The sequence below is a fragment of the Ixodes scapularis genome, unplaced genomic scaffold, assembly GCF_016920785.2.
Source record: "Ixodes scapularis isolate PalLabHiFi unplaced genomic scaffold, ASM1692078v2 PGA_scaffold1__304_contigs__length_218370807, whole genome shotgun sequence".
Lineage (NCBI taxonomy): Eukaryota > Metazoa > Arthropoda > Arachnida > Ixodida > Ixodidae > Ixodes > Ixodes scapularis.
The window spans coordinates 125137078-125154835 of NW_024609846.1; the positions used below are offsets into that span (position 1 = coordinate 125137078).

Here is a 17758-nt window from a genome sequence, read left to right on the forward strand (position 1 = left end):
TGCATCGTGTCTAAATTTTCAGCATGTTGAATTACCTAAATGAAAAAAAAAAAAATGTTACGTCGTGAGCAGTGATAAGCAAGAATCGAACTGTGTCTAAATAAGGGACAGCAGTTCTGCTGAAAGAAGTTTTGCAACAACATTTTGTCTCCCTTTTTTATAATTGATGCGTTTCAACGCATTAAAACAAACCCTAGCAACACAAAACATTGCTGCAGTGTTGTGCTATGTTACCGGTGGAACGTGATCGAGTCACGTTGCAGTGACGAGTGCTGGAAATCCGACCAAATTTAAGGGAAAACCGACTTGTAGCAGGTGCTGGATTTATTAGCGGGAGTAAAGGCACCCAGTAAACTCATTGGAAACAAATATAATCTTTATACATATATCATATAATTTGCGCAGAAAGACCAACTCGGACACAAAATCACTAAATGCCAAGGCCAAATAAAATACATATGAACAGAGTTCCGCTTGACTAAAAATAGAAAAAAAAAAACAAAAAAACACTGCTCTAATTTACCTTTGCGTGCACTCTACCTCACCTTCTGAAACTTCCGAGATAGAGGCTTTCGTGCAAACATCTTAAATCTATCGTTCCTGTCTGTGTGACAGAAGGCATAGTTAACAAGGAGCGGTCTCAAGAACTTTGTGCAGACAAGATGGATCAGTTCACGGCGATGAGGCTTGTTGTTCGTTGGGCAGAGCAGCAAAGGAGAGTCATACACTGCTGGCAGTGCAAACTTCACAAGAGTTTCGAGGGGCTGCCAGTTCCTGAGGTTGTACGACAACACATCCGCTGCAAACATCCTGAGGACATTGAGAAGGTGGGCAAGTTCATCTGAGGGATACAAAAGGCCTCCCCGGTCCAGGTGGTTTGTGATATCTTGCAAGGCACTGTTTGTCTTCGGCTTTGTAAGAAGAGGTATGCAGAAGAAGCATGAAAAGTGTTCTTGTACAACACGGGCAATGTAGCCCCCAACGTGCGCTGTCGCCGACAGCTCGAGGCTTGGCAGGTATTGTACATTGGGATCTGACAGCTTTTCTAAGATTTCCGCTGCACTCTGTGGAAGTTGGAATGGCGTGGCAGCTGACACTGCTGGTGGTATGCACAGAATTGCTGAAGTCATACCCGATGAGGTCGAGGCAGCATGTGACACATTGCTCTGCTGGGAAGCTGTGATGAGACCAGTCTTCAGGATCTTTTCAATTCCTGAGATTGCAGCCCGAACGCTAAGCTGGTCATTGCACCCTTGAGATCGTCTCAATGAGCCAAACAGGGACTCAATGGCGTCGCTGCTGAACTTCCTGGTCAGTACAAATCCAAACTCCTCCTTGGTGAGAAGGTGTTGTACACATGCAACTGTCGAGTATGTTGTCAAGAGAAGGGCTTCGTAGGTTTCTGTCGTCAGGAACTGTGACGGGCTTGCCGTGCTCTTGATCTGCTCGAGATAGGCTGGGAATGAAAACTCGAGCCATTCCAGACGAGGGTCGTCTGGGTGATCATACTGGCGCACATCTGGGTAGCGTTGGTGTATGTGTTGTGTGCAGTTACTGGTATCATGCAAAATGAACCAGCGGTACACAGAGTCCATGAAGAAGATGGTTGGTCCTGCGTCCGCATACAGTAGGTCACTCGTATGGCCAGCTTGTTCCTGGAGGTGCTTGAGCACAGCTGTCACTTCAGGGGAGAAGAGCTGGACTGCTCTCTTGGCATTCATTTTCTCTATGTTGCTAGGGAAAAGATGTTTGCGACTCAGGAACCTGACTGGCTTGACAGCCGCCTCTCTCTGGAGCTCGTACAACTTCTTGAGGTAGAAGGACTTGATCTCATTGTCCTTTCCAAAGTTGCGTTCCAGGAATTGGGACCGTATATTCTTCAAGATGTGAACATAGTCAAAGCTAAGGAACAGAATCCTGTCCGGGTCATTTGGGTGCAGGATATGATGTGTAAGGAGTCCCCCACAAAGCTGCTTCATTGCATTGACATTCACTCGGTGACTGTCAGTTACAATCCGGAGTACTTTGAAGCCAACGTCTTCCACCTTGCCCAAGACATGAAGCAGAAGCTTGGCCAGTTCGGTCCCTGTTAACCCTTTGGTAAAAAAGTAGGCAACAGGGATCCGGTATGGAATGCTGAGCCCATTCATGAGAAAGTACAGCAGCGAATTTGCCAGGATGGGCTGCTTGGTCTTTTCAGTCAATGGTCCCAGGTCCACTTGGCCCACAAAGACGTCCTGCTGCTTGTTGTACTGCAAGCTCTGTTTGATCTGCATTTCATCAATAATGAGAGAGCATGTCCTTGATTGTGTGTTTGCCAGGTTGTGTAGTTCTGTTTGAAGCCGAGCCTTCGCTAAGTCGCTGAAGCCAGTTTGACCTGAGGCAGCTCCAATGTAGCTTTGCAGAGTGTTCCTGCTGGGAAGTTTAAAAAGCTCTTCAGACCTTATGTGTTCATAGGCCTTCGTAGAAATGTGTCTCAGCAAAATGCAGTGACGGATGGTATGTTCTGTCCACCTTGGGCTTTTCTTGTGGTAGTTCTTTACTTGGTCGACTAGAAACATAGCCGATATGTTCTTTTCCTTTGCTTGTTCTCGGATGTTAAGAAAATTTGTGACATCATCTTCTTCCCTCAGGTTTCGCAACTTTTCCAAGTCTTTTTTGTATCTGTCAACCGTGTTCTTGAGTCTCTCCACTTGGTTTCGCAGGGTGGTGACTCGTCGGGTCCATCTACGTTTCTCTACGGTTAGTTGTGCTGACATTTTTCGAACGTTTGCCTGTGTTCCTTAATGGGTGAACAGCACTGGCTGTTGGCATGGCCTGCTGTCTGGCACTTCTGATGCCTGCCTGTTTTGAGGCTCCAAGGTGCTCGCTGGAGATGTCCAGATGATTTGGATTCGTTCAGCACCTTCATTGCACAGAAAGGAGGTCGGTGGAGTGTCCAGTGTAGAGCTTGATGTCGCATCAGTCACTTGCGAACTGCCTGTGTCCAGGCATTGCCTCTTCTTGGGAACTTCTGATGAATATGGAGTGCTGCACTTCCTTCTGATAGCGTCCTTCATCTTAGTGATATTTGAAGGCGGCATGCTCCAAAAGATGCTTGGGATAGCGCCTTTCTTCAGCTTTCGGCGTTTGCCCTCAACATAGTCGGATGGCACAAAGTGCCGACTGCAAACCATGGAGTAGGTTGATGGCAGCCAGTCATCTCTCTTGATTGCTTGTAGCCAGCTCGCTCGTTCATCCGGGTCTGATGGTATTTCGTAGAGTGCAAAGTTCCTTTCTTGACCTGGCTTCCGTCTGCTTGAACCACAATGTGGTATGCAGCAGGTCATGCCTGAAATAGGACGTCATGATTAGGGCCAAACCATCCTTTTCTCTTCCTTATCTGAATATAATAGTGATCACTCGTGTATCTGCAATTAAATGCTTTGTTATCTTCTGTGTGTAACATTCTTTACATATGTGAACTTCGACTGATAAACTGAGCGCATTGTCGTAAAAGGAGTGTGTTCAGTGTTTATTTGTAACATATTTGGGGTTCTGCGTATTGGATTTCATTTCTGAGCAAAATGCATGCAGAGTTTTTCGGAGTTTTAGTTTGTGGTACATGAAATTCAGAGTGGCTTTTCTAGCCGAAGTGAATGAAAGGTAGAAAGCAGCAGTTTCCAAATTTAGTAAAGGAGCCTTTTCATGTGTGAAACATATTCGATTGTGGTTGTAGGGAGGCTAGCTTATTTTTATTACAAAAGACTAAACAGCAATTTTTTGACACCTACAATTGGAAATTGACACTAAAAACGAAGTGAATCGTAAGCTGGCTCGCGGAACCACGGTGATATAAAGGCCTGTTGGGTTTATTAAAGCTGGCAGACCCAAAAAATTTCGAGTTTTTACGACAAATCTAAATTGACAAAATTTATAAATAACAAAATTTTTTATCGGCAAGTGTTTTCTGGTTTTTATTGGCTTTATTCAAAAACGCAGAACCTATTACAGGTTTAAAGGGACACTGACAGTGTATTTATGCTTGCCAAGGTTTTTATTTGTACATTACATATGAGAGCCCAACTACCCGGAAAACGATTCGCTGCTCAAAATTTGTTTTCTTTCCGATCGAGAACTGGCCGGTTTGAGTCGCGCTTTTACTCTCTTCTCTGTGGCCATATGCCGTTTTTTATGGTTTAGACACAACCACCAAAGATCAGAGTCGTACGTCATCGAAGGCAGGCACACAATATTAGAAATGGAAAAGACATATGATGCCCATTATTTGTGGCTTCTAAAAAGCTGCAAATATGTTGTTTTGGGGGGAAAGAAGTATCACAGCCACCTCTCTCCTCTTCCTATATTTCTTCTTCCTCCCCAGTCCATTAAAACTTGTTGGCCTAGTTGCTTCATGGTGCAGTCTAGTAGTGTTGCGCAACAGAAGGAAGTAGAGGGGCTTGTCCGTGTCTACTCACTTATTGTCCCTTGTGTCGCACAAAAACTTCTAGACTCCCCAGTCCAGTTTCGGTTTCGGTTTCAAGCTGTTGCGTTTTTTTTTTAAACTTTATTAAAAATATACGTGACGCTGTAGCAACATATTGATTCGATAGTCTTCTGATACCATAATAAATCGCCTGGCAAAAAAAAAAAAAAATTTGGGGGGGGGGTGTTAGTGTTCTTTTGTTTTATAATGGTTTATTTAACACCACTTGCGAAGTACACAAATGTTTGTGAATAAATGCTTCGAAACTCAAGCTGGATTTTCTCGGTTGATTTCTTAGAATGGTAACGTGTTAGCTACTGGACCACTTCCTTAAACTATCTCCCAGGAGTTTGTTTTTCGGCACGTATATGTGTTTGTAGTCATATATATATTAGCAAGTATGCTAGCGCTAAATGACGCTGATTTATTTCAATATGATGACCTGCCTATGGAGATAGTATGTAAATGATGCCTAGCACGTACCAGTGCTGATATATGCACTATTTTCGCTCCAAACAGGCTTCTAAAATTACGAAATGTCACCACATCTGTAATAAAGCTAAATTAATCCTCATACTGATATGTGGTCTACGTGTCAGATGAGACCTAAATAAATCGCAAAAAATTCGTATTTGCGAGCTACAACACCGTAATTTATCACGCAAGTTCGGCTAGGTGGTGAATTTAGTTACTTAAAATATCAAGAAAAATACTTCCCTCCGTCAAAAGTTACAAGGGAAAATCTATAAATTACCACGTATCTCGATCTAAAAAAAAAAAAAAAAGAAAAGAAACCGTGGTTGTAGGCCATTGGGGTGCTTGATTTAACAAAAGCGTGGACGGGACAGCCTTGATATCGTCCCCCGTTTTTGTCTACCAAACCTCCCAGTGGCCCACAAGATTGTGGCTTCACCTTATGTCGGCCCATAGAACTTTGCTTGTTTTTTTGAGTGGGTCAAGTCTTTCCTTTTTTTTTTTTATTTTCAGAAATAAAATACACTACCGAGCCGAACTTCCGCGGGCAATTACACTGTCGTAGCTTGCAAATCCGATTTTTTAAAGATTTATCTAGGTCTCGTCTGACATCTGGACCACGTACGCTGTATAAATTTCGGTAATGTACGAAGCGCAAGAAAATGATTTCTTTTTTTATGTGCTACTGGCAACTGATGAAAGCAGGCGAGACATAGACATGAAACCGATATAAGACATGAGATGTTTTGACGAGGGGAGAGTATGGCAGATTTTATATTTTCTCAAGAGCCGAGCTGGTATATGTGCAATCTTAAAATGACAGTTGAACCACCAAAATATAGCATTCCGTAGTTTTCTTATACAGGCGTGCTATAAAATTATTTGAGACATACGCTACTTCTCTGGAAAATTGTTTGACGGAACATTAGGACGTTTTCGCGTCTAGAATGCTCTGTTTTGGGGTCGCGCATGCAGTTGCGCCGCTATTTACCGGGCTTGTGAGAGCACTAAATGGTAGCTTCGCGGTGATTATTTGCGTTAATGTTCATTATATTATTTAGAGTTATTCTGTCACTCACCTGCATACAGTCGTTGCACGCCGTTTCCGTCCCCGCCCGAGAAAGCGCCGAAATTCCGTTTTAGCAGACGAAGCGTTCGGCGGTCGCGCCGCACCAGCGCCTCCTGGCTACACTTACCTTGGTTTAGCACAGAAGTCGTTTGATGGCGCCACTTACCCGTACACGGCACGCGTACCGCCCTGAAGGCGGAGCTGACAGGCATAGTACACTTATCTAGGAGGCTCTGGCCCAGCCCGCTTTCGGCCAATGGCGCCGCTTTATTTGTCTCCTATACTTCCCAACGAATGGCCAAACTCTCTACATATACGGCTCTGGTCTCGAGTCTCTCGACCACTGATCTGGATCGCGCTTGCCGCTCCCGCAAGTGAAGCCACCGGACTTCACTCGCTTGGGATACGATTTGCCGTTTTTGCTAGCCTTTGCTGCGGTTTTCCAGCGTGCTGTGGACACGTTTTCTACTCGTTCGTCGTCATTCGCCGAAGAAGTTTGTTGAAGACTCTGTGTATTGTTGAGACTTGCCGTCGTGAACACGTGGAAAATTTTACGAAAGTGCAGTGTCGCAGGAAAAAGGCACAACGCGTCGAAAGGAAGGGCTGGCGGCGTGTTCAAAGCTTCCTTGGCACGCCGAAGTGCCGTGTCTCTGTGCCTTCGCACGCTTGGATACCGACCAAGAATCGACGCCGTGTGGATGTGTTTTGCGAGTGCAATGAGCGTGAAGCCGTATCAAAAGGTACGACTCGTCGAAAACAAGTGTCGCCGGTGTCGCGGCGTGATCAAAGCTTCCTTGGCACGCCGAGTGATGCATCTTTGTGCCTTCGCACGCTTGGATACCGGTCAAGAATTGACGCCGCGCCAAAATTCTGAACGTGTGTCGCGCGTAGAAGCCTTTAGATCATTTATATATATCGGGCACGGAGTTCTGGATCGTCCAGCTGTTCCGGTGAGTTGCTATCAATAAAAGGGAGAGATCTGTACGTGTTCTTATGTACTATATTAACCATGGCTATGTCCCAAATCTACTCTAATAGATTCCGTGGGAGCACGAATAGGGCAACGTTGTGGAGCCAGGGGGTTTTCGAAAGCAAAAGTACAAGACGGCGAGAATGAAAATCTTTGAAGCGCGGCCGATATGGTCGTGTGCAATCTGCTGACCAATTACAATTAGGCGAGCCGCGCTCAAACGTCAAGTGCAATTAAGTAGGTTGATAATAAGCCAGCACTGATCAGTGATGAGGAGCTGTTGTGCACGGTATTGTGTAAATCGTCTAAGGACGAAAAAAAGACGTACCTTCCCCCCATCTTCCGTCGCTAGTGGACGCTGGATTAAGCTCGTTCCTAAACCGCGAGGGGAAAAGACGCTGATCCAGAGGCACGAACAGCTTCACGCACATTGCACTCGCTAGACACATACACACGGCGTCGGTTCTTGGTCGGTATCCAAGCGTGCGAAGGCACAGAGACACGGCACTTCGGCGTGCCATGGAAGCTTTGAACACGCCGCCAGCCCTTCCTTTCGACGCGTTGTGCCTTTTTCCTGCGACACTGCACTTTCGTAAAATTTTCCACGTGTTCACAACGGCAAGTCTCAACAATACACAGAGTCTTCAAAAAACTTCTTCGGCGAATGACGACGAACGAGTAGAAAACGTGTCCACAGCACGCTGGAAAACCGCAGCAAAGGCTAGCAAAAACGGCAAATCGTATCCCAAGCGAGTGAAGTCCGGTGGCTTCACTTGCGCTGCAGCGAACAAGCGGGGAAGCGCGATCCAGCAATTGTCATAGAGATCAGTGCTCTCGACTCTGCAACGTGCTTCGGGCGGTTAGACTTCCCGCGAACGTTGCTTCGGCCGCTTCGGTTCATCCACGTGCTTCCACGCTTCCTTATCCTCCGGCTGGAACGTTCGGTTTATCACGTCGGACTTCCTGACGCAGGGGATGTATCACGTGACTATATTACTTCGTATTTTAACCCTTGTTTTTGTTTGCTGAAGTAAAAAAATAGTTAAAAGATTTATTTATTTATTTTAATATAGCAAAATATTTGCATAAATTGCGCTTTGAAAACTTATTTTGACCCCACCTGCTCACTCCACAGACTCCAGCTCACACTATATTGTCACGTGGTGTAACCCGCAAGCCCGCAAGTCCCGCAAGGGTGACTCGGACCGATGCACTTAAGAAAATAATAAACGTTTCTAAACATTATAGTATTAATTAATTGTCAAATTTAAATACTAAATATACATTAAACTTATAACGAAGTAATTTTTTGTTTGTCATTTTAAGTAGAAACTTGCATTTGCTGCGGGATGACGTCGGCGCGAATTCTAAAATTTCAATTTGAGACATGTAGGGTGTCGCGCTGTGCGATCATGAACCCAAACAAAATAAACATTTGGAGCCAAGAAGTATACCCAGCTTGCCAAGGACAACAGTCCTGAGACGAAGTTGTGTCCTGAAAAATGCTACAACAGGTCTGTAGCAGCGTGGCGCTGCAAGTCACGGCGCACCACGGCGCATCGGCTGTGCGCACCCCGGTCACGAATGTCACGTGACAAGCGCCTATAAGTATAGCACGGTCAATAAAGAAGCCCTCTTTGCCCGTTGGAATGTCGTCTGCTCAAGTTATCACATTGGCGACGAGAATGACAACGCACCCGCGCTGCCCAGCGGAAGCGTCGCAGACGGCAGCAGACGAGCACCATACGAGCGGGGCCAACTGAACGGACAGCGACAGCCAAAGCAGCGCAGTCATCGCATCTCAAGCGGGCGACGGACGGAGCGGACACGACGGACGGAAGCCAGCAACCGATAAGTACGCCGTCGGTTTGCCGAAATATGGCACCTCTTGGAAAGCTTGACGAATACGACGAAAAACAACAGAATTTTGACTCGTATTTAGAGCGTTTCGAGCACTTCGTTAGCGCAAACGACATCAAACCAGAAAAGAAGCTAGCGGTGTTCTTGACCGTTATAGGACCTCGAGCTTACGAAGTTCTGAAAAGCTTGGTCGTACCGGCAGTACCGGGAGATAAGTCGTTCGAAGAAGTGAAAGTTTTGCTGAAAAACCACTATAGCCCGAAGAGCTCGGTCATAGCGGAAAGGTGCAAATTCAACAGACGTGTACAAGAGGAACAGGAGAGCGTTGAAGATTTCATTGTAGCGCTAAAGCATTTGGCAAGGAAGTGTGACTTTGGCCAGTTTCTGCAAGATGCTCTGAGGGACAGGCTTGTGGCGGGAATACGGCGCGAAGAAACGCAACGTGCGCTATTCGCCGAAGAAAGCTTAACCTTCGAAAGGGCATGCAAGATCGCATTGGATCAAGAGCAGGCGGCACGACAGACAGCGTTACTACACGCCGGAAGCAAAGACGCGTCGTTGAACGAGATAAGAGCGAACCAGAAAGATAACGTCAATAAGCGTGACGTTCGAAAACACAAGCAAAGCAAGAAGTCTTGCGAAAGATGTGGAAGGGCGCATGCGGCAAGCAAATGTTGGTACAAGAATGCTACGTGTCACAAGTGTGGCAAGTTAGGCCATTTGCAAAAAGTGTGCTCGAACGAGAAAAAGGGACTCAAGAACGCGAATGCAGTGGACTGCTCGGAGGACGATTCAGAACTGGACGTCTATCACTGCCTTAACACGGTGCGTTCGGGTTATGAAGTGAAAGTCAATGTTGAAGGGGCGGACGTTTTCATGCAAATTGATACAGGAGCGGCTGTAACAATTGTTCCTGAAAGTGTTGCGAAAACCGTGTTCCCTCATGTCAAGTGTGAGCCATCTCGGGTAAACCTAAAAACGTACACGGGTGAACGAATCCCGGTAAAAGGGCAATGTGACGTTTCCGTCACATACGAAAACCAGACTTTGAAACTGCCCGTTATCGTCGTCGATAACCAAGGCAAGAAATTGCCGTTGCTCATGGGGCGGAACTGGCTTGAGAGGCTCAGACTTGATTGGAAAAGCGTCATGTCACTGGAGCATGTAACTGATTCACACCGAATAGAAGCGCTGCGTAACAAGTTCCCGACAGTATTTTCTAATCAGTCTAGTGTCACGAACAACTATCAAGCGAAGATAGTTCTAAAACAAGATTGTACGCCGGTTTTTTGCAAGGCGAGACCGGTGCCTTACGCGTTACGCGATAAGGTTGGAGAAGAGCTGGACAGGCTAGAGAAGAGCGGGGTTTTACGCCGCGTAAGTCACAGTGAGTGGGCGACTCCGGTAGTTGTAATTCACAAGAAAGATGGATCACTCAGGTTGTGCGGGGATTACAAAGTAACGATCAACCCTGTACTAAAAACCGACCATTACCCACTGCCGCGACCTGAAGATCTGTACACTGCCATCGCAGGTGGCAAAGTGTTTTGCGTGCTGGATCTTTCTGCTGCGTATCAGCAGGTACCGCTGGCTGCCGAGTCCAAACCACTTTTGACTATAAACACGCACATGGGGTTGTTTCAGTTCCAACGCCTACCGTTTGGTGTGGCCAGTGCGCCAGCCATTTTTCAGTCCTTCATGGACGAGGTGCTTAAAGGCATACCTCATGTGGGATGCTACATTGATGACGTCATCGTGTCTGGAAAGGACACCCAGGACTGTCAAAAGACGCTGGAATGCGTCTTGCGTCGACTTCGTGACTACAATGTCACTTTGAAAACGGACAAGTGCCGTTTTTTCCAAAGCTCGGTGACCTACCTGGGTCACACGGTGAGTGCCGATGACATTTACCCGACAGAAGCAATGACAAAGGCTATCACAGAAGCGCCCGAGCCCACCTGCGTAACGGAACTGAAGGCGTATTTGGGGATGCTAAACTTTTACGCTAAGTTTCTCAAGAATGTTTCGTGCGTAGCTGAACCGCTTTATCGGTTGTTGAAAAAGGTGAAAAGTGGTCGTGGACTCGGAAGTGCAGCGAGGCCTTTGCTGCTACGAAGCAGTTGCTCGTAAACAGCCAGGTTCTTACGTTCTACGACGTAGACAAGCCAATTGCATTGCTGTGTGATGCTTCATCGTACGGGATTGGTGCTGTCATTTTTCATGTAACACCAGAAGGGGAAGAGCGCCCAGTGGCGTTCGCGTCGCGAACGCTCACGTCAGCGGAAAAGAACTATGCGCAGTGCGAGCGAGAAGCGCTAGCTCTGATGTTTGGTCTGAAAAAGTTCCATCGCTACCTGTATGGTAGGGAGTTCACTCTCTATACAGACCATCAGCCACTGCTTGGGATACTGGGGCACGATAAGCCTGTACCTACGCTAGCGGCAGCTCGAATGCAAAGATGGGCAATGATTCTTGCAGCCTATAGGTACAAACTCAAGTACCGTAAAGGAAAAGATGTCGAGGTGGCTGATGCTCTGTCTAGACTCCCACGACCGATGACAACAGCTGACGACCCTGCTGAGTGTCTTTTGTTGTTTGACAGTACTCCCTTGACCGCGGAAGATGTAGCTAGAGCTACAAAACGTGACTTGACCTTGTCTCGCGTAGCTAACTACGTTCTGAATGGATGGCCTGCCCAAAGTAGCGAAGAGCTAAAACCGTACCATGTACGACGTGACGAGTTGTCATTTGAGCAAGGCTGCGTCACCTGGGGCTCAAGGGTGATTGTACCTGAAAAGCTGCAGTCACAGGTTTTGGCACTGTTGCATGAGGACCATCCAGGTGCTAGCCGCATGAAAATGCTTGCCAGAAGTTTTGTATGGTGGCCAGGGCTAGACCTAGAAATCGAGAGCTACGTACGACAGTGTCGCGTATGTCAGTCTGTTCAGAACGCTGCTCCACCTGTACCGTTACAGCCATGGAGCTATCCAACTAAGCCGTGGCAACGAGTACACGTGGATTTTGCTGCTAAAGAAGGCCATGTCTTCCTAGTACTGGTGGATGCTTTCTCGAAATGGATCGAAGTGTGGTCCATGTCTTCCACCACTACTGGTAAAACACTCGACAAATTGCGAAGTGTATTTGCGGCTTATGGGCTACCAGAGGTACTGGTGAGTGATAACGGACCTCAGTTTGTTTCAGATGAGTTCTCTGAGTTTATGAGGGTGAATGGCATCAAGCACGTTAAGACGCCACCCTATCATGCTGCCTCCAACGGCGCAGCAGAGCGTCTCGTGCAGACCACAAAAAAAACTCTGCTGAAGCAATTGTTAGACGAGAAACAGAGTGGCAAGAAACACTCTTTGCTCGAACGTTTGGATAGCTTTTTACTGAGCTATCGAAACACCCCAAACAGTACCACTGGTCGCACTCCAGCCGAGCTGTTTTTGAAGCGACAGCCACGAGTGAAACTTTCTTTGCTTAAACCCGATTTTGTAAAAGCCATGCAAAACAAACAGCAGCACCTGAAGGAACAGAGTGATGCGTCGCGAGGTGCTAACCGGTCTTTTGTTGTGGGTGATACTGTGTTGGTCAAAACGGTGCGAGGCGAGCTAGTGTCATGGGAAGAAGGTGTGGTGACTCAAGTCGTCAGTCCTGTGACATATTTAGTGAAAGTGGCGCAGGTTGTGCGGTTCACACACGCCGACCACATCCGAGACCGCCTTGCAAGCCCGACGTCCCTTGCTGCACCGCCTACGCCGGAGGAGCCTACGCTCCCAGATGTTCCGGTGCCTCGAGAAACTCAGCCGATGGTGCCACAAGTTGCTTCTGCTGCTATGCCAGCGGACTCTCAAGCCGGCAGTCAACAAGCTACACGGACGCGTCAGCAGCCGCTTCCACCACCGAGTTCCACAAGTGCGCCAGTGACGACACCGGAGCCTTGTACTGAGGCACCGACTTCCAGAAGAAGTACGCGAGTGCGGCGTCCACCGGACAGGTACAAACCGGAGGACTTCCGAAGCTGATGTGAGGGGGAAGGAATGTAGCAGCGTGGCGCTGCAAGTCACGGCGCACCACGGCGCATCGGCTGTGCGCACCCCGGTCACGGATGTCACGTGACAAGCGCCTATAAGTATAGCACGGTCAATAAAGAAGCCCTCTTTGCCCGTTGGAATGTCGTCTGCTCAAGTTATCACAAGGTCAGGGACCCGAACCGACGACGCCGACAGCAGTTTCTGTAAGCTCGGTTGTCTCGGAGCACGGTGAGACAAAAAGTCCCCGTGAACTAAGTAGAACCAATGAAATCGGAAGCGGTCACAGTGCTGGGCCAGTTAGTGGAGACACAAGTGATAAAATTGTGAAAGGCGACGGGAGATTTGAAGACAATTTCCTGTCCAAGTTTCCTGAAACGGCTACTGCCAAAGACGAATGTAACGAGTCAGACGTACCCTGTTTCGGCTGACCTTAATTTTAATTGGACGCAGGTTGAAGGGCTTTTGAATCTTCATTGCTGGAGTGTACACTTTTCCCGGCACCAAGGAAAAGTACAGCATTGGGAAGCCAGAAGCCAAACTAAAGGCCCAAACGGCCAACAAGCGCGTAAATTGCCTTTCAAAAAGGAACTTCCTTGCTCGACTACGAAGTGGAAAGCGCTGCCTGACACTTACTCTGCGTGAAACAAGGTGCAATCATAATTTCGGGAAAGTCATCCTCATTTCGTGTGTGTGTGTGCATTTTATGTGCTTTTTTTATGACGTCCATGGTGTTAATAGTTATTCGATGTTATTCGGCACTAGCGGCTTTTCTTTTCTGTTAATAAAAAGCATGTCCGTGATAGAATGTGCACGTGATCTGCCGCCCCCGAACGGGCGCGTAGCCTTTGCTGGGGCTCAAACAGGATACGTTCACATGGAAGCCTGAAGTATCGCATTTTTTCGCCAACTCCGCCAAAGTTATAAAGTTCTGACGTCGGAAGTCGGAGAGCTTTGGACCAATCGTGGAAGATGCTAATAGGATTTTTGAGTCAGTGTTATTCTGTTTTTGACCCTGTTTTATTCTGACTTACTCGGTTCTGGAGCGAAATTTATACAAAAACGAGAAGGTTCCATTCCTGAACCAGGTGGAACTGAATAAAACGGAGCAAAGTCGAATGTGAATACATAATCCAGTTGGTGCAATCGTTTACGCTATTACTGTTACTGAGACATCCTGGAAAACAAGAGAACAGAATACACCGCTAAAACTGCAGAGATGATACCTGAATTTCGTGGTTTGCCTATATATAATTATTCATGAATCTTGTGCATACTATGTGCACACACAATGTTCCCGTTCCCCATAGTCTTTTTTTTTTAATGTTCTACTGGCAGCCGCATGTTTTATAATACGAAAGAGGACAATACATAAGTAATCAGGAAATTCTAAAACACGTGCCAAAAAGAGTTCATCTTCACTTTATTTACTGAAAGTTTGATTTAATTAGTGTCTATATGGCCCAACTCAAGTTATATAGCTAAAAAGAAAATGTTCATTTGGCAGAGAGGAACCCATCGGGCCGGCACGGCACGTATCTACAGGGGGGGGGGGGAGGACCCATGGGGCCTGCCCTCCTCCTCCCAAACCTTCCATTTGGTGGGGCCTCCTCTCCCCCCTCCCCCTCATAAAGCATTTTGTCATGGGCTAATCAAAATCCTGGCTGTGTGCCTGCCATCGGCTATGTTTGCGGAAAAAAAGTATTTTCCTGTGCTCGAAACATAAAACTTTAGTATATAACACCTTTAATTTCTCCACTAAGCATACTATTTAACCTGATAGATGTTCACTTCATAGATTTCATGTTCTCTATGATCCTCATCTCAAATGGTCCAATAGAAATTCCCAGTCGACCATTAAAAGTTCTCGATCTGAAATGCATTTCATTTGACCGTTGAAGGTTTCAGTTTAACCAGTACAACTTCTTATTGATCCTATTGAAGGACCAATAGGCACTTGTATTGGACCGGAAGATATTCGTGTTGTTCCCATAAAAGTTCCTAATGGTACAAGAGAACTTTGTATTGGTACGATATAACTTTTTACCGGCCCAGTAGAAATGCCATTGGTACGATGAAATCCTATTGATCCCACAAAAATCTCTATCGATCCCATAGAAACTTTTTGCTAGTGTGTGCTAATTTGGCAATTGAGCATTGTCACTGCCATACTGCACCGAGTTCGCTTCTCTGCAGTGCAAGGCTCATTGCTATCTCCCGCACAGTGGCTCTGCCACATAGCGCCACTGGCTGCAATGAGCGGCAATGAGCAAACTGATTGTCGTGCACATTGACACAATTGGCATCGTGGCGCTTGCCCCTTAAAGTTGACTTTCCCTCGACCTATTCTTTTAGCCTTCCCCCGTGCTGCGGCTTCTCTGCAGCATTTCCAGTTGCACCAATGTGCAAAACATCGGATATTCTCATCGGCGCCAATTGCACATTCATGCTCATAGGTTTTGGGTGTGCATTTCAATTGGAAAAGGCCTGCCATTTCCAGCAGGGACGCCATGAGATATGAACTACACGCGGTACTATCAAACCAAACGCACTATTGTCGTCAGAATCGTCATAGCAACATACCCCTGTCGCTTGTTCTCGTCGGTTACGAGACACCGGAAGCTTCCCTTTCTCTCGCTCCCTGTCGTTCCCTGGTCGTTCTCTAGTTCGCAGCTAAGAAGCCTTTCGAGCATACCGATTCCGGCTGATCTTACGAACTTCTTAAGTTACGAACTTCTTGGCTAAGATTTCGTAAGATAATATGTTTTTTGAGCATCCGGCCTCAGAACTTTTCGCAGCCTAAGAAAACGTCGAAGTTCGTTGTCCAACCCAAGCGACGGCTTATTAACTGTGTTCCCGTGACCTAATGTTGTTAATGACTCTTGTATCAACCGCTTATGGTCATTTTTTTCACGCAACTCTACTGAAGTTAAAAGTCACAACGGTACACATTTCCTACATTCGATCAGATATTTTGACACTTCGGAGTACGGGTCTTTTTTCTTTATACAACGTTTGTGTTCCGTCAACCGCTCATTTATACACCGTTCAGTTTGTCCAATATAACAAAGATTACAATCAAAGGGTATCTTGTAAATGACACCCGACGAACGTTCCACATCCCTTTCTCTGTGTTTTATGGCGCAACCTGAAACAGTCGAGGCAAAAAAGGTCAAACGGCTCAATTTATAATCTGTAGAAATACGGAAGGACTACTCGCTTTGAAGGTCTAGGATTCTTCTGAATTGACTTCTTTGGAAATATCATATACACCAACTGCCTTAACATATGTTCCTGAGGATATCCAGCAACCTCAAAACGTTCTGTCAGACGACAAAGAGAAGAGCCAATAAGATGTGAGCATTACTTCTGTACTGTTGAATTGATGAGATTCCGAATTATCTCCAGTTTGACATGTTTAGAATGACAGCTATTGAAAGGAAGAAGAGGTTTTGCTGCGAACTTTCCGTACTCACAACAAAGGCCTGAACTAGTCCTAAGTTGAAGATCGAGATATTGTAAACGGTCGTCATTCGGTCTCTCTATCGAAAACTTTAATTTGGGCTTTGCTTCAAACACTACTTTCTCCAAAGAATCCGCTAAGGAGCCGTCTGTAGAACGATCCAAAATATCGTCTACGTACCTCCTCACCAGAATTTCCTGAGGGGACCTATGTCTAAAAGACTAGAAGACGCAGATCTAGGTCTCTTAGATAAATATCAGAAAGAGCTGGGAGCTACCACCGATCCAATGCATACACCCTGTTGCTGGATGTATCTTTGATCGTTATGTTGCACCACCGTAGAACCTAGGTACACCTTATAAAATCCTAAGAACATCCTGAACAGATATCCCCGACTGCGACTGGAGACCGACCACATGTTCTTCCAAAAAGCTGCTTACTCTAGCCGATAAACTCTTAGGTTCTAAAGAATAGTACAGATCTTTTATGTCAAGTGAAAAGATTATATGCACCTTTTTCCGTGGAAAGGTTGCAAGTCAGCCACTAAATCGTCAGAACACCACAGCGACAACGGGGATCTTGTATTCAAGATCGTGAGAGTCTTCTGAAGAAATGGGGACACTATTTTCTGCTGAGCCATTCTCGTTTACGACTACTCTGAGAGGAAGATCCACTTTATGATCTTTAAAGAAAAATTTAATGCCAAACGTGTCTTTAGAAACATTACTAATTCTGGTGGTCAGAGCGGCTAGATCGGCGTCCTTACAAACCCTCACCATTTCCCTTTTGGACTTTTTCAAACAACCATCAAAAGGTCTAAACAACCCCGCCATGGATTCGTCTGATTTCCTCCGGAACTCTAACATTGGTAACACTGAGAACACACCCGACTTATCGGTTTCTAAGAGTACTATTTCTTTCTCATCTAACTCCTTCTTGACTGATACGATCTTGCTGAAGTCCCTACTGTCGCTTTTGTACGAATCGTCAACCAGATCCTGACATCTTTTTTAAAGAAGACGCCATCAATGCATTTTTTTCCACCGGGTCAGAGACGGCGCTTGACACAATGTGAATTGCAGATACAATATCCATCCTGGACGGTTTTATATTTACACAAAATTTAGGGCCGTTAGCAAGAATGCGTTCTGTCGGTTTTGGTAGTTGAACATCACATGGGTTGACGATCTTCTTTAGCACAGACAATGCGGAAGACAGAACCGGATTCTATCCCCTCCGGGTATATATCCTAAGTCTTAACGTTCTAAAGAATACGTCGTAGTCCATCTTCTTTAGCGCAAGCCACTGTGTGAACATCGATAAAGTGCGAAAGTTCCCACCTAGAAGGGCTGTCCTTAGCTGATCGCAGAGAAGACTCACGGTTCGAAGTGAATCTCTTGTGCCGTCCCGGTAGTCGTTGAGGATT

The 17758-nt window shown here is 46.2% G+C and overlaps 2 protein-coding genes across 2 annotated transcripts; one reads left to right on the forward strand and one right to left on the reverse strand.

Moving 5' to 3' along the window:
- Positions 1 to 536: 536 nt before the first annotated feature.
- Positions 537 to 2759, reverse strand: LOC115322192. The gene has a single exon (XM_040221748.1). The coding sequence runs from the start codon at positions 2757 to 2759 to the stop codon at positions 537 to 539; it is 2223 nt and encodes a 740-aa protein (XP_040077682.1).
- A 6073-nt stretch (positions 2760 to 8832) lies between these two features.
- Positions 8833 to 10976, forward strand: LOC120849507 (uncharacterized protein K02A2.6). The gene has a single exon (XM_040221749.3). It carries the CDS (start codon positions 8857 to 8859, stop codon positions 10966 to 10968), a length of 2112 nt encoding a protein of 703 aa, XP_040077683.2. The 5' UTR covers positions 8833 to 8856; the 3' UTR covers positions 10969 to 10976.
- The last annotated feature ends 6782 nt before the right edge of the window (positions 10977 to 17758 follow it).